General features: G+C 41.6%; 1 protein-coding gene across 3 annotated transcripts in view; it reads left to right on the top strand.

Moving 5' to 3' along the window:
- Positions 1–14,892, top strand: part of itprid2 (ITPR interacting domain containing 2) — a 45,904-nt gene that overhangs the window by 27,230 nt on the left and 3,782 nt on the right. The window contains exons 11-22 of one of the 3 annotated variants that reach the window (XM_028591288.1): positions 2,168–2,275; positions 3,020–3,374; positions 4,189–4,408; positions 5,313–5,364; positions 5,772–5,854; positions 6,999–8,714; positions 10,256–10,315; positions 10,608–10,732; positions 10,939–11,053; positions 11,596–11,661; positions 11,761–12,069; positions 12,252–12,303. In XM_028591288.1, coding sequence (XP_028447089.1) covers positions 2,168–2,275; positions 3,020–3,374; positions 4,189–4,408; positions 5,313–5,364; positions 5,772–5,854; positions 6,999–8,714; positions 10,256–10,315; positions 10,608–10,732; positions 10,939–11,053; positions 11,596–11,661; positions 11,761–12,069; positions 12,252–12,263 — 3,221 coding nt within the window. In that variant the 3' untranslated portion in view covers positions 12,264–12,303. The remainder of the gene's footprint in view (positions 1–2,167; positions 2,276–3,019; positions 3,375–4,188; positions 4,409–5,312; positions 5,365–5,771; positions 5,855–6,998; positions 8,715–10,255; positions 10,316–10,607; positions 10,733–10,938; positions 11,054–11,595; positions 11,662–11,760; positions 12,070–12,251; positions 12,304–14,892) is intronic. The other 2 variants (XM_028591287.1, XM_028591286.1) reach the window with 2 other exon arrangements.

Raw genomic sequence — 14,892 nt, 5'->3', positions numbered from 1 at the left:
AACAGTCTCTGGTCCGTCTGTGGTTTCTAGAAGCTTTTTTTTCTTTTCCAGAACATTCTCATACTGTTCCATCGGTTCCCCGGATCCCAGTCGTGTGTGTGTGTGTGTGTGTGTGTGTGTGTGTGTGTGTGTGTGTGTGTGTGTGTGTGTGTGTGTGTGTGTGTGTGTGTGTGTGTGTGTGTGTGTGTGTGTGTGTGTGTGTGTGTGTGTGTGTGTGTGTGTGTGTGTGTGTGTGTGTGTGTGTGTGTGTGTGTGTGTGTGTGTGTGTGTGTGTGTGTGTGTGTGTGTTGTTGTTGTTTGTTATGTAAGCTCTGTTCTCACCATCTGCACGAATCTCTTGGGATGAAGAGAGAAAAGAGAGGGAGTATGGGTTGTTTTCTCTTATTCCTCACTTCCTGTTTTAGGATCCTCAGAATGAGTATTCGTGTGGAGTCAGCAGTCAGCAGGAAACAGACTCACACAGTATTACTATCATCACACACAGCTGCTGTAATAAGAGTTTCAGTCGTCACGTCCAGATGTGGCTGAAAAAACTGAACTGTTTGACTGACTAGCTTGAACACAATAATTTGTTTACTATCGTTTTCCTCTTATTTATTTGTAGCTTCTTTCAGAATGTTTGCAGCTTGTTAAGAAGGTGCTAATTTATTTTTGGGGCAACAGAACAAGCTGAAAACTTCACAGTGGCATATAATCAATTTGTAAAAGTTGTTCTGGCTAACTTTTTAGCAAACAAGCTGCCTACGTCAACATCCAGCAGACACAAAGAAACATTAGCATCCCTCAGCAGTTGCCCAAGTCCAATATTCAATCTCCTTTTAGCTCCGGTCTGGTCTCCACCAATTCCTGAGAAAAACCCCTGTTTTTTTTAGCTGCTAAATGTTCTACTTTCTTCACCAGCTAGCTGCTAACTTTGTCTGTCAGCTATTTGGTTCTGGGCATGGTAGTGTACAATGTTTACACCATAAAAATGTATAGACAACTTCTTAATGGATTACTTTCATTTTTTTTCTTTCATCCAGTAAAGGAGTTTCAGTCCTTCATCTAAGATTAAATAAGAATAAAAATCACCAAAATTGGAGTTGGGAGAACCGTGATATAACTGTATGCCGCCAATGAAATGTGTCAGAGTTAGAGGTCAGAATTAGATCAGAGGTGAGAGAGTACGAGCAAGCAGGCCTCTGCTAAATATTTCAGGTGATAACATTTTAGAGGGAGTTATGTGGCGTTTACAGCAGGACAGACAAAAGACAGAAGTCTGTGTTTCATAACAGACTGAGTATTTAGACAGCAAGGGATGGAGAGACGAGTGCGGAAGGAAGGAAAGTATGCAAGTCATCATCCTGTTAGAGACAAGACTGACAGCTTGACTTACACAACCACCGAAGAAGTAGGGAGGGAGGAGTGGCTCTGACGTCTGTGTCCAGTCCCAACATGAAGTTTTTATTGCAGATAATTATTGAATCCCACTTATTTTTGTGAAACAAATGTAAGAATCAGCCATTGGTATTTAATGTTTCCAATATTAGTATTTTTTACAACAATCAAGTGTAATTTTTCATCATTCTATTGCAGCGCTTTACCTTACTCCTACAAAAAAATAAAATGGAGGACAGTAATTATAGAGCACAATACAGTGAATCGGACACAACCGTCTGTCTTGTTTGAAGTCGCTGACCCCATCTCTAGAGGCTTCTTGATACAAGACAAACTGCACCTGAACCTCATATCATTGGTAGAGTTTATTCTGTTCTGAAGAAAAAGAGTTCTTCATCCTGTAGAGCTTTTTTGGGGGGGTAGTGCTTTAAAAGCAAGTTCAGAGACACCAGGAAACATCCAACCAGCAGAGATATCTGAACTGGCTCAGAGGAGGAAGAGTGCTGCTGGATGTTGACATGTTTACACTTCTAACTAAATTGTCTCCCGATCTACTGCGTGCCATTCCTTACACTTAAAGGAGAAGGTTAGGAACAGCCTTTTTGAAAATCTTAGAGAATCCAAATCAGTGCAAATTAATTATTTTTTTTTATTTTTTTTTTAAAAAGCATTTTTTGTTTTCAGAAGCGTTTGTTTATATTTCCTAGTTTGTGCCTTTTCTGTCTTTATTTTGACTCTTTTGACTCTGTGACGCACTTTGTAACTTTGTGTTTTGTTTCTGTCTCTTCAGGTCGTTTCCGTCAAATCGAGGTCTTGACTACAGTAGCTAACGAGTTTTTCCAGCTCTACAGTCAGGTTTCTGGTCAGCCCGTCCAACGCATCAGCTCCAGGGACCACGGTAACCATGGCAACCACACCACAGTGGGACAGTTTTTCTATAGTCTAAACTTTAAGAGGAGCAGAGAGCCACGGACAGAGTCTTACACAGATTTTTGACTGCTATATAGCAAACAAAACCTTTGAGGCTACATGATAAATATAGACTGCATTTGGTAAATCATAATGAGAGTTACGAAAGACAAAATAAATTGACTTTTTTTTTTCAAGAGTTGAATAATTGAAGAGATGGATAACAAATAACATATTGTGTTTGTTATTTATTAAATTTTTTTTTTATTTATTCATAGTCATAGTTCAGAGTTCCATGTGAATGTTAGTCACGGTTAATCAACTTTCTCCTTTTTACTTTACTTACTTTTCAGTTTTGTCGTCGTCAAAGAAAACCAGGAACATTTTTACCTTATTAGATGATCAATACACGTTTTTAGTTGATGAAAACACTTTTTGTTAAGACTAAGTTGGAACATTTTAGACCATACGTAAGCAAATTGCTGTCAGATTGTTTTTATTTAACTGATTGGAAGAAAAAAAGTTTTGTCTCGTTTTTTATTGTCAAATTCTTTTTTTAGTCAGCTCTTTGTTATACTAATAGAAATATATTTCCAAAAAGTCTGTTTCGTCTCAATAACGTCTCGTCTTTACCATGGACACAAAAATAAGTTATGTCCCAGTTTATAATATAAAACAAGCACTACTATTTGAATGATAGTGTTTTTATTCTGAAATGTTTTTATCTCAACAGGAGACAGAGGAGAAGAAGGGGGAGATGAGTCCTCTCCTCCTCTGAGGAGGACAGGCTCGGCTCGAAACGTCGCCAAACTCCTCAAGAAAACCATCACCAAACACAACCTGTATGCTGCCGCCGCCTCCGAGTCGCCTGAAGCACACAAGCCTAACCAACACAACCAGCCGAACGGACACGCAACCCCTGATCACACACACACCAACGGTCACGCACCCCCAGGTCCAGAAGAGGACGGCTGCAGTACCGACTCCGACCATCAGGCGGAGACTGTCAACCAGAAACACATGCGCAAGAAAGACAACTATTCCCTGGCAACGGTTGCCGAGGAAACCAACGGGGATGGAGACGACAGGTACTGCTGGACAGACCAGTAGCTAACGTTAGCGAGCTAATATTTAAACCATTTTGCAGTGGTGGAAGAAATACCTCAGGTAAAAGTACCACTACAGTGTAAAAATACTCCATTGCAAGTAAAAGTCCTTCATTCAAAATCCTACTTAAGTTAAAGTACAGAAATATTTTAACCCTTGTGTTGTCTTCCCCGTCGACCATGCAACTTTGTGTTTTTCTGGGTCAAAATGTAAAAAAAATTCCAATGTTTTGGTAGTTTTTTTCTACGCTTTCTGTCATTATTTTTCTGCGCTTTTTTGACATTTTTCTAAGCTTTTCCCATATTTTTGTCACTTTTCCTGGCATTTTTGAAGATTTTCCCGACATTTTTGTCAGTTTTTGTCACTTTTCCTGGCGTTTTTGAAGATTTTCCCGACATTTTTTGTCACTTTTTCGGATGTTTTGGTCATTATTTCCGATGTTTTTGTCATTATTTTCGATGTTTTTGTCACTTTTTTCTGTGCTTTTTAGAATTTTTTTCCTACGTTTTTTATCGTTCTATTATCAATTTTTCTTTACATGCTGTAAAATTGAATAAAACACCCAAATTCAATGAAAGTAGTGAACTGATCATTTATTTAACTTGTGAAAAGCGTTGTATGGAACCATCCACGTTATGAAACCCAAATTCCGATATAGAAACTTTTAGAAAATGGGTCAGATTTGACCCGAGGACAACAGGAGGGTTACGTTATTATAAAAGTATCAAAGTAAAAGTACTCGTTGGGAAGCAAATTTTGGGTCTGACTGTGGCATAACATCTTACTTCCCATCAGCCCTGAACAGAGCAAAACCGGACCGGCAGCCAAAGGAGAGCATCAACCTGAATCTGACTCTCAGTCAACCAATCAGAGAATAGAAGAAGGATCCCAGGTGGTCAAAGAGGAGGAGGAGGAGAAGCTGACCTCTACCCCAGAGAAAGCCCACCCCACCCTGGCCCCGCTCCAGCTGGCCCAGCTTCGCATGGAAAACACAGACTCTTTCGACATGGAGGAGGTACAGTGTTCTCCTGGGTTCTTCTTACCAGAGTCATTATAGTTTGTAGTTATTGTATTTTTCATTGTTTACTTTTTTTTTCAATTTTGTTTGGTTTCCAGAGTAAGTTTTATTGTTTAAAAAGTCAGATTAAGTGGGTATAGTTAATTATTTCACTATATATATACAGTATATATATATATATATATATATATATATACACATACACATACATACACTCACCTAAAGGATTATTAGGAACACCTGTTAAATCTCTTGTTAATGCAATTATCTAATCAACCAATCACATGGCAGCTGCTTCAATGCATTTAGGAGTGTGATCCTGGTCTAGACAATCTTCTGAACTCCAAACTGAATGTCAGAATGGGAACAAAAAGTCAGAATTTGGCATAAACAGAATGAGAACATGGATCCGTCATGCCTTGTTACCACTGAGCAGGCTTGTGGTGGTGGTGGTGGTGTAGTGGTGTGTGGGGATGCTATCCTATCAATATGCACCAACATTTCTAAAGAATGCTTCCAGCACCTTGTTGAATCAATGCCACAAAGAATTAAGGCAGTTCTGAAGGCGAAAGGGGGTCAAACACAGTATTAGTATGGTGTTCCTAATAATCCTTTAGGTGAGTGTATATGTGTGTGTATGGGTATGTATGTATGTATGTATGTATATGTATATATATATATATATAGTTGTTTGAACGGCTTCCTGTGGAGCTTACACTTTACAGTCATGTGTAATCATGCCAGGAAAAAAAGAAAGGACCCGAACTAGTAGCGTTGTAAGACTATAAAACCAGTGTGGATTGACCTTTACAGCGGTTTTTACCTTGTTAGGAGTCTGATGAAGGGCTGCTACTGTTGGCGAACAAGTATGTTGACCCAGTGTATGTTTTTGTTCTTTCAGATTCAGAGTAACGAAGATGAGGCTCTGCCACCTAAAACTTCCAGAGCCACCGGTGAGTTCACCTTTACCTCTGTTTTCAACTTCTGACCTTAATGTTTGACTTAACTTAAGGTGCCCTGTGGGGTTTTCTTGTAAACACACAGGTATTTAGCCATTCGGTGTCACTCACCAAAATATATTGTGTATCTTTGAGGTCTAATAAATGTGTCGAAAGCATTTCCTTCCACATAAAACACTTTAAAAGCAGATTTTTTTGTTTTATATTTTGAAAGTGTTTATTGGCACATTGCTGCATTCCTATCCAGTGTTTCTATAAGAGTTTACATCTGCAGCCTGTGTCAGTATGCTATAAACATGTTTCCTTCATGCTCAGTATAAATTATTCTACTCTGCCATCACCTGGACAGACAGTGTACTGCAGGAATAATCATAGTGTGTCATTGTCTGTGTCTCTCTCAGATCTGTTAAGGACAGTCAGTCAGCAGTCAGACAGCAGTGGTTTTGCTGAGGAGCCCTCCGCCGACTCCAATGGCTACCTCAAGGTTTGAGATATTGTTTGAAGTCTTGTATTCCAGTTTAGATCACCAAGTTTGACCTTTAAGTTATTTGAACCCACTCGTTAAAAACAAAGGAGAAAGATCCCTGCAGATTAACCACATGGGGAAGAAACTGATTCCATCCCTTGTAAGGCAGTCTGGAACATTTATCTCTGCTGCAGATTCTCATATGTCTGCAGTCTGCAATTCATCAGAGTGAACACAATCCCCCACACCCCCACCCTCTCCTTCATTGGAGTACAAGGCACTGCATGTTGTGCTTATACACTGGGAATTTTGAATGATAGATTATTACAGATCACATCCAGTCATTTCACGGAAAATTACTTAACAAATTGAATCGCATGGTGACTTCATCGGGCTGCTACAACTTAATTAGACCTTTTTCTTGCAGAAGTTCATCTTATTTTTCTAATTAATCACTAATTAACAGTGGTGTAAACTTACTCAAGTACTGTACTTAATTAAGGTACTGTACTTGTTCATTAATGGAGTATTTCAGTCCTATGCTACTTACTTACTCCACTGCATTTTAAGAAATACTATGATATAGCTACTTGTTACTTTTCAGATGAACATTTTAAATTATAAAACATGTCATCAGATGCATGCACTTCAGTGAGTGATTTCTCCACTAAACTTCTAAGCTGTTTTTATGTAGATACTGTAACTGTTTGTTAAATTAAGTAAAATAATCTAATATTTCACAAAAAAGCAACAACCAAAAAATACACTTGTTTGGCAGAACTTAGTTTTATTCTCTCATTAGTCATCTCATGAGCCTTCAAATTTATCTTGTGACCTCTTGGTTGAGGCACGAAACTACTTAACTGTATATAAATATGTTAAAAGTAGCTCCACCTCAACCAGCTACCACAGTAAGATGACACTTTCTCATTAATGCCTCAGTAACAATATAATAATATATGAGCCACAGGGGCCATTTTTCTACAAAATTAATATGTTTACTTCTGTGCTTTGGCTTAAGAAGGAGTTTGAATGCAGTACCTTTACTTTGTAGTATTTTCTACATTGTTGTATTGGTACTCTTAGTTAATGTAAGGTTAGGGTTATGGATCTGAGTACCCCATCCACCACTGTTAATTGATTGTTAATTAATTGTGATTAGGTGCAGGAGAGCAGTGACAGCTGTGACAGCGAGACCACTGTGACATCACACCCCTCACTAGATGTGACCACGCCCCTTGCAATGGACCAACCAGCATTCGAGCTGCCAGATGGCCGAGAGGAAGAGGCGGGGCCTGGTGGTGCTGCTGAGGCTGATGGGAGTTCAGAGCAGGTTCCACAGTACTCAGTCCACCACCTCCCAAGGAACAAACCAATGGAAACGCAGCAGGATAAGACCCTGGAAGAGGAGCAAGTTGAAAGAGGGGACCGGACTGATCCTGAACCAGAACCAGAACAGGAGATTTCCCAGAGTTTGTCCGCTGTAGAACCAGAACCTCAACACACCCAGAACCAGACCGAGACAGCTACAGACACAGAACCACCCACAGAGGGAGTGGGTGCTGAGGACGAGGCCCAAGAAGAAAATGCATTCTTGGAGGATTCTCCACTTAGTCCTCCTCCTGCTCCATCCTCTCCAGTTCTAAGCGCTCTGATCCGAGCCAAACGGGGCCAGCTGACCCGGTGTGGGCAGCGGGTTGACCTCCAGTCCGCCGATTCTCCCCAAATCCCAGGCAGAGGACGAGGACGAGGAAGACGCGGCGTACCTATGCAGCGGTCGTCCTCCCTGCCCTCCTCGCTCCTCTCGCCCTCCAGGATCGTGTCCTCCGTCAGGATCCAGTTTGGGCGAGGTCAGGCGTCCTGCACGCAGCCCAGGTTCTCCTTCAAATACAACCAGGAGGACGAAGGGGACGGGGAAGAGGTAGAGGAGGAGGGAGGAAAAGCCAACTGTCTGTCTACTTTGATTATAAACCCTGCCTCCTCGTCTGGCCCTATCAACCAACCATTAAGGCTTCCCACAGAAGCTCCCATCCCACCCAAACCTATCCCACACTACCTGCTGCGGTCAACCTGTTCCCTGCAGAGCTGCAGCCCTCCTCCTGATTGGTCACCAGGAGGCCCTGCCCACTCCTGGAGCACCCAGAGCGTTCCCGATCTCTCCTCCAATCAGCGGCAGCCGGGCCAGTTCCAACAGAACATTAGCACCAAACAAAACCAGCAAAATTGGAATCCAGGACAGTATGTTAACCCAAGCCCCAATCCTAGTCCCAGCCTTAACTCCACCCCATACCCCTTCACTCTGAACCCTCCTCCACACTACCCTGCCCCTCTCCATCCATACGCCAGTCTTCCTAACCTCCTTCACCACCACAACTTGTCCCACCATTCTAGTCTAAACAGTCTCTACCAACCTACAACTCCCACAATGCCCCAGCATAACAGCCTCTCCAACTTGCATCAGCCCTCTACTTCCACGGCACCTCACCATGTCAATCTGGGCAGCCTGCATCAGAGAGCTCCAGCAATGCACCACCAGGGCTACAATCATCTATACGGCCATCCGTCACCCTACCATGCCACTCCTCACGGCGCACATTTTGCCTCGCCCTACCTCGGCTACCATGGGTACAACATAAACCCAAACCTGGCGTTTCCACACCTGGCCCCAGAACACAGCCTCCATCCAGGGTTTGCTCCTCCTGCTCCAGGTTTCTTCCCAGACCTGGCCTCAACCCTAGGCCCAGGTCACAGCCTCCACCCGGGGCTGGCTCCTTATGTTGCTCCAGGTCCAGGACCCAGCCAGGGCCCGTCCAGCACTGAGATGCAGCTGAGGAGAGTTCTGCATGACATCAGAGGAACGGTTCAGAGTCTGAGCCAGGTTAGTTTAGTTTAGTTTAGACTTTTATTTGTCCCTGTAGGGCAATTGGTTCTGCAGCAAGACATAAACACAGGACAGTCACAAATGCAAGACCAAACTACATAAAAATACTATATGTTACAAGCTCTAATTAAGAAGATAAATATGACCATATGTTAAAGGAACCATATGTTAAAAGGAACATCTAACAATATTCCTCTTAAAAATATTTAATTAATATAGCAACATTTCCATAAAAATGTCCTTGATAATCACCATTTCATCAACAACATCATCACCATCTGTCAATACTATACGCATTTTAATAACCCCATCACTATTTAATAGTTATAGTCTCTCTACTCTTCCGGGCTGAGTTTAGAAAAGAGATAGCTGTCGGGACGAATGAGTGCTTATATCTATTGCTCTTTACTGGAGGTAATCTAAACCGAGACCCAGAAGGTAAGCTCTGAAACTCTGAATGAAGGGGATGGGAGCTATCAGAGATAACTGCATTTGCCTTCCTAACTACCTGTCTATTATACAGGTCAGTGAGGCTACACTGCTGGACACCTATAATTTTACTTCTGACCTTCACTTTATTGGAAAGAGCAGTTTTGGCCTTGACACTGAGATTACCATACCAGCAGATTACTGAGAATGTTAGTACAGACTCATTTTAAAAAAGAGGGTCATAAGGGTCTTATCGACGCAAAATGTTGACAGTTTGCGAAGACAAAACAGTCTTTGCTGGCCTTTTTTGCAAAGCATCTCAGCGTTAGAATTAAAATTTAACTTATTGTCGATCAAACTGCCTAGATACTTGTATGTTTCTACGAATCCCACCCTCTGCCCCTTGATGGTAATGTTCTGTGGAGTCAATGACTTGCGCCTAAAATCAATCAGCTTATCCTTTGTCTTTTCTACATTTAGTTGAAGGAATGCCCTATCACACCAGAGCACAAAATCATCCAAAACAGGGCCATGATCAGTTTCCTAATTAGAGAGGAGACTGACGATAGAAGAATCATCTGCAAATTTTAAAATGAGTCTATTTTCATGCTGGCTACGGCAATCATCCGAATAAAGAATATAAAGGAGTGGTAAGAGTACACACCCCTGAGGAGACCCCGTGGACGATGACATCTCCTCCGACAAGCAACCATTTACCCTTACTCTCTGAGTTCTATCTGTTAAAAAGTCAAGAATCCATCCCACAATATTAAAATCAAGGTCAAAGTTCAGGTTAGTCCTCTTCAGTCCCAGCCCCTTAAGCTCTTGTCACTTCAACTGTAGTAAATGGTGGTTGTAGTCTTACTTTCATATTTAAATGAAAACTTCAGTGTATTACAACTTTGGCTTTATTTTCATAGCTTCATATTTAGCATACAAACATGAGAGGGGCAACAATCTTTGGCAATAAAAGCGAATAGGCATATTTCCTTAAGTGTCAAACTGCGATTGATCAGCTGTTCCCTGCTGCTAGGTTAGCTCTTACTTATCCTTTCGTCAGCTTTTCATGTTCCACTTCCTGTCCTGACGTCACTGTCCTCTCCATGTAGAACCGAGCCGACACTCCAGACTCGTTCAGGGAGCACAGAGCAGATCTGCCCAGCCACCAGGTACCGTCATCACTCCTTCAGTTTTTGTGTGTTGAATCCTGCAGCGATTATTCCGGCAAATAAAGATGTACAACTTTTACCTGACTTCCATGACACAAACATGACAAAATCACAAGTTCCCTTTGAAGGCAGATATGTTCTCTGACTCAGTCATACAAAGGAGGTGTTCTATAATAAATTGGCATACTAGCTTTGCGTAACTTAAAATGTACCTACTGTTAGTTTGCAGTATGATGTATTGAGACTGTTTTATTTTTAACCTTTGTTTCACTTTGTTACTCTCAATTTTCAGTCTTTGGCAGAGTTTAAGCAGAAGAAGCAGAGTCTAAACTTGTTCCGCAGTCAGATGATGGACCTGGAGCTGTCAATCATCCGACAGCAGGCTCTGGTCTACAAACACCTGAGCCCTGCCGACAGGTGACTCACAAACAAACAGATACATGTTTCACAGTATGACAATATGTACAGTACAGTGTACACTACATGTGGCACAAAATGACTAAGTGTGTGTGTGTGTGTGTGTGTGTGTGTGTGTGTGTGTGTGTGTGTGTGTGTGTGTGTGTGTGTGTGTGTGTGTGTGTGTGTGTGTGTGTGTGTGTGTGTGTGTGTGTGTGCGCGCGCAGGATGGAGGTGGAGCAGCTTCAGTCTCTGAGGTCGGCAGTCAGAGAGGAACTGCAGGAGCTGGAACAACAGCTGGAAGACAGACTGATGGAGGTGACACATCACACACAACACAGGGTATATATACACACGACACACACAATGCAAGGTATACACACAGAACACACACATCATCGGGTACTCTATACGGGTAGGATATTCTGACTGTATTTCGATTGAGACATTTTAATAGTGGATTCAATTTAACAACCATGACAATACATTACCAAGGCTTCCACCGGGCGCAGCTACGTCGCAGCCACCGGAGCTGATCACGTGCACAGACAATGCTTGTGATTCTACCAGACGCACCGCAGCATGTTTAAGAAGCGCCCCAGAAGCGCCTCTCCGCTCTGCACACACAAGACACATACATGCACACACATCGCAGGGTATAGACACATATAGAGACTCTGCAGGGTATATTAATATTTATTCACACTACACACAGGCACACTTCAAGGCATACACACACAACACCAATGGGTATATAAAGTACATATATACATACATGCGTTTGTCTGGTCAGGAACCGCTACTGCCGCAGTTTATTAAAACCCTTTTTAAGACCGTTTATGTGATCTCAAACTAAACATGATGTGACCTCCTCTCTTCCTCAGAGTCTCCATAGAGACGGCAGTGTTGACAGCCTGTCCACCGCCTCTGCACTGAGAGCCATGGAGCCGGTCAGCGTGCACGCACACACGCACACGCACACGCACACACACACAATTATATATAAAGCTAATAAAGTTTGTCTTAATGTATGACCTTTTCCTGTCCAGGTGTCAGACCTCCTCAGAGAGCAGCTCTACCTCCAATCTGAGCTCAGCTACGACGGTAATGCCCCCTCCACCGACTGCTCCTCCCGATCCTCCAGTCCAGTCCGAGGAGGAAGCGGCGAGCAGAGAGGAGGCGTGTACCGGGCATCAATTAACATAAACCCTGCCCCCCCTCCTCGACCCAACACACACACTGAGGAAGAGAAGGAGGGAGAGAGGGACGGAGGAGGAGGAGAAGGAGGAGAAGTACAAGAGGAGGAGGGAGCAGCAGGAGGAGTCAGAGTGGGGAACCTGCAGCAGCTTATCAGAGAGGTAACCGTCCACCAGAACTTTTACTGCTACTTTAGTGATTAAAGCGTCACCCCTTATGTTTATCATTGTCATTTATGTTGACTGTGTGTATAGCAGAGAAACAACCAATGAGAAAACATTGTCACATTATTTGTTGATGAAAATTGTAATCGTTATTTATTTTAATTTTTTTATTTAACCAGGTAGGCCGTTGATCAAGTTCTCATTTGCAACAGCGATCTGGCTAAGAAAAGCGTAAGCATGCAGGACAACATACAGTTTCACATTCAATACAATACAGGAATACAGAATACAAAAGGCTACATAAAGTGCAGATTAAGTAGGCATTACAAAGATGGTGACTAAGAAAAAAAAGCTAAAAAGCTGGTGAGTAAGACAAAGGATATGCGAAAGTGATATGGTAATAACCCAATATACATGTCTTTAACACTGCTGAGATGTAGTGAAGAGCCAAACAAAACAAAAACAGTTAGTGCAAATGATGATCTAGTTAGTGGTGTTGATCAGTTATAACGCAATATATATGAATAGACAATCCTGAGATGTAGTGAAGAGTCAATATACAGTTAGTGCAAATTGTGGTCTGGTTAGTGATATAGGTCAGTAATAACACCGTTAACCGGAATAGACTATGTAGAAACTAAAAAGGAAACTCCAAGGCACTCTCTTTTAGAAAAATACAAAGCCTTTATTTATGGCTTAGTCATCATAAATCTTAAAGTACTCCGACGCGTTTCGGCATACAAGCCTTCGTCAGGGAGTCAATCAATTTCCCAAACAGGAAGAGACCTTCTTATACGCTTTCAAACAGACCAATCAAGAAACACAGCCAATGAAAAGCCTTAATTTTCGTAGAGGAGGGTTCAAAGGTGTAGGGTTATAGAATGACCAATAGATGTCCTCATTGGTCATAAATAGACCAGTGTATTTGACTACAAATCAAGGTAAAATTCAAAATTCAAAACATGTACAACACAAATACAAATAGAAATGCACCCAATTGAAAAATAAACAATATGGTTTTAAAGAAAAACACTGAGATCAAGTTCTTCATTTAAGCCTGGATAACTAGTAGCCTGCAGTTTATCAATCCAGAAACTTTCTCTCTGGTTTAGTTGTTTTTGTCTGTCCCCTTTCCTGAGTGACAATGGAATATGATCAATTCCACAGATCTGTACGGTCGATGGATCATTATTATGGTGTTCCCTGTAGTGCCTCGCCATAGGATAGTTCATGTTGTCCGTGCGAATTGCATATTTATGTTCTGCCAAACGGTCCTGTAAACGCCTCTTAGTCCTTCCTATATAAAACACTTTGCACTCAGGGCATTCCAGTCTGTATATAACAAAAATAACAAAGCTGTTTTACAGCTTATGAAGTGGTTGATAGTAAACTGTTTTAGGGATACAGTATCAACAAAGGTCTTAGACTGTAATACATTTGTACAATGATTACAGTGTTGACATTTATATGACCCTTTGGGTTTAGATCCCAACCAAGTTTGTTGGCCTTCTGGTTTCAAATGGCTGCGGACCAGTTTGTCTCGAATTGTAGGACATCTCCTGAAAGTGACCAAAGGTGGCTCAGGAAACATCTGGCCAAGCACCTCATCACTTTCAATAATACCCCAATTTTTTCTTATTATTCTCTTAATCTGGTCTGCCTCTGTACTATATGTGGTAACAAAAATGGGTCTCTCTTTTGTTGGCTTAGGTGGATTTCTTTGTAGAAGTGATATCCTATTTGCAGACTTGGCCCGGCCGTATGCTTCCTGGATGGTTGTGTTTTTATAACCCCGTTCCTTAAAGCGTGACGTCATCTCTTTTGCTTTACACTCAAAAGAATTGTCTAGGTCACAAATTCTCCTGACTCGCTGGAATTGTCCGTATGGAACATTTTCCTTCAACCACTTAGGGTGGAAGCTTCTAGCATGGAGAATAGTGTTCCTGTCAGTAGGTTTTCTAAACACTGAAGTATGTAGTGCACCGTGATCGTCTTTGAATATGGTAAGGTCAAGAAAATTAATATAATCTTTACTATATTCCAAAGATAGTTTAATGTTGGGGTTAATGTTATTCAAATAAACATGGAACTCTTTCAAATCTGACTCTGAACCAGACCAAAACAGACAAACATCATCAATGTAACGTCCCCACCAGATAATGTTTTTAAAGAAGGCATTCTTTTCCTGATTTAAGACAAAATCTTCCTCCCATTTTCCCAGAAATAGACCTGCATATGATGGGCTATAACAGGCCCCCATAGCACAGCCTTTTATCTGTTTAAATGTCTTATCCTGGAAGATGAAGATATTATTATTCAATGTCCATTTAGTTAATGACAATAAAAAATCAGTTCGTGGTATTTCCGATTCAGGTCTCCTACTTAAAAAATGTGTCGGAGCTGCAAGACTCTGTGTGTGTTCAATGTTTGTATACAATGCTTCTACATCCATAGTGACTAGATATGTATCAGAGCCTATGTTTTGTAGTTGTGTGATCTTGTTCAGCACATTTGGTGTCTTGGACAAATGCTGGGAGTGAAGACAGACAGGGTTTAATAAAATAGTCAATAAACTTAGAGACTGGTTCAGTCAGACTATCATTACCTACCAGAGATAACAGGTCTCCCTGGAGGGTTATCCACACACTTATGGATTTTGGGTAACATGTAGAATGATGCCACTCTGGGGTTTTCATTCCACAGAAACTCAAGTTCAGATTTAGAGATCCAGTCATTGTCTTTGGCCACATGTAGTAGTTGTTTTAATTCCTCTTTAAGAGACTCAATAGGGTTGAATGTCAGTGGTTGGTAAAACTCTGT

Source organism: Perca flavescens, chromosome 11 (assembly GCF_004354835.1).
Source record: "Perca flavescens isolate YP-PL-M2 chromosome 11, PFLA_1.0, whole genome shotgun sequence".
Classification (NCBI taxonomy): Eukaryota; Metazoa; Chordata; class Actinopteri; order Perciformes; family Percidae; genus Perca; species Perca flavescens.
This window is presented reverse-complemented; position numbering and strand designations above follow the sequence as displayed.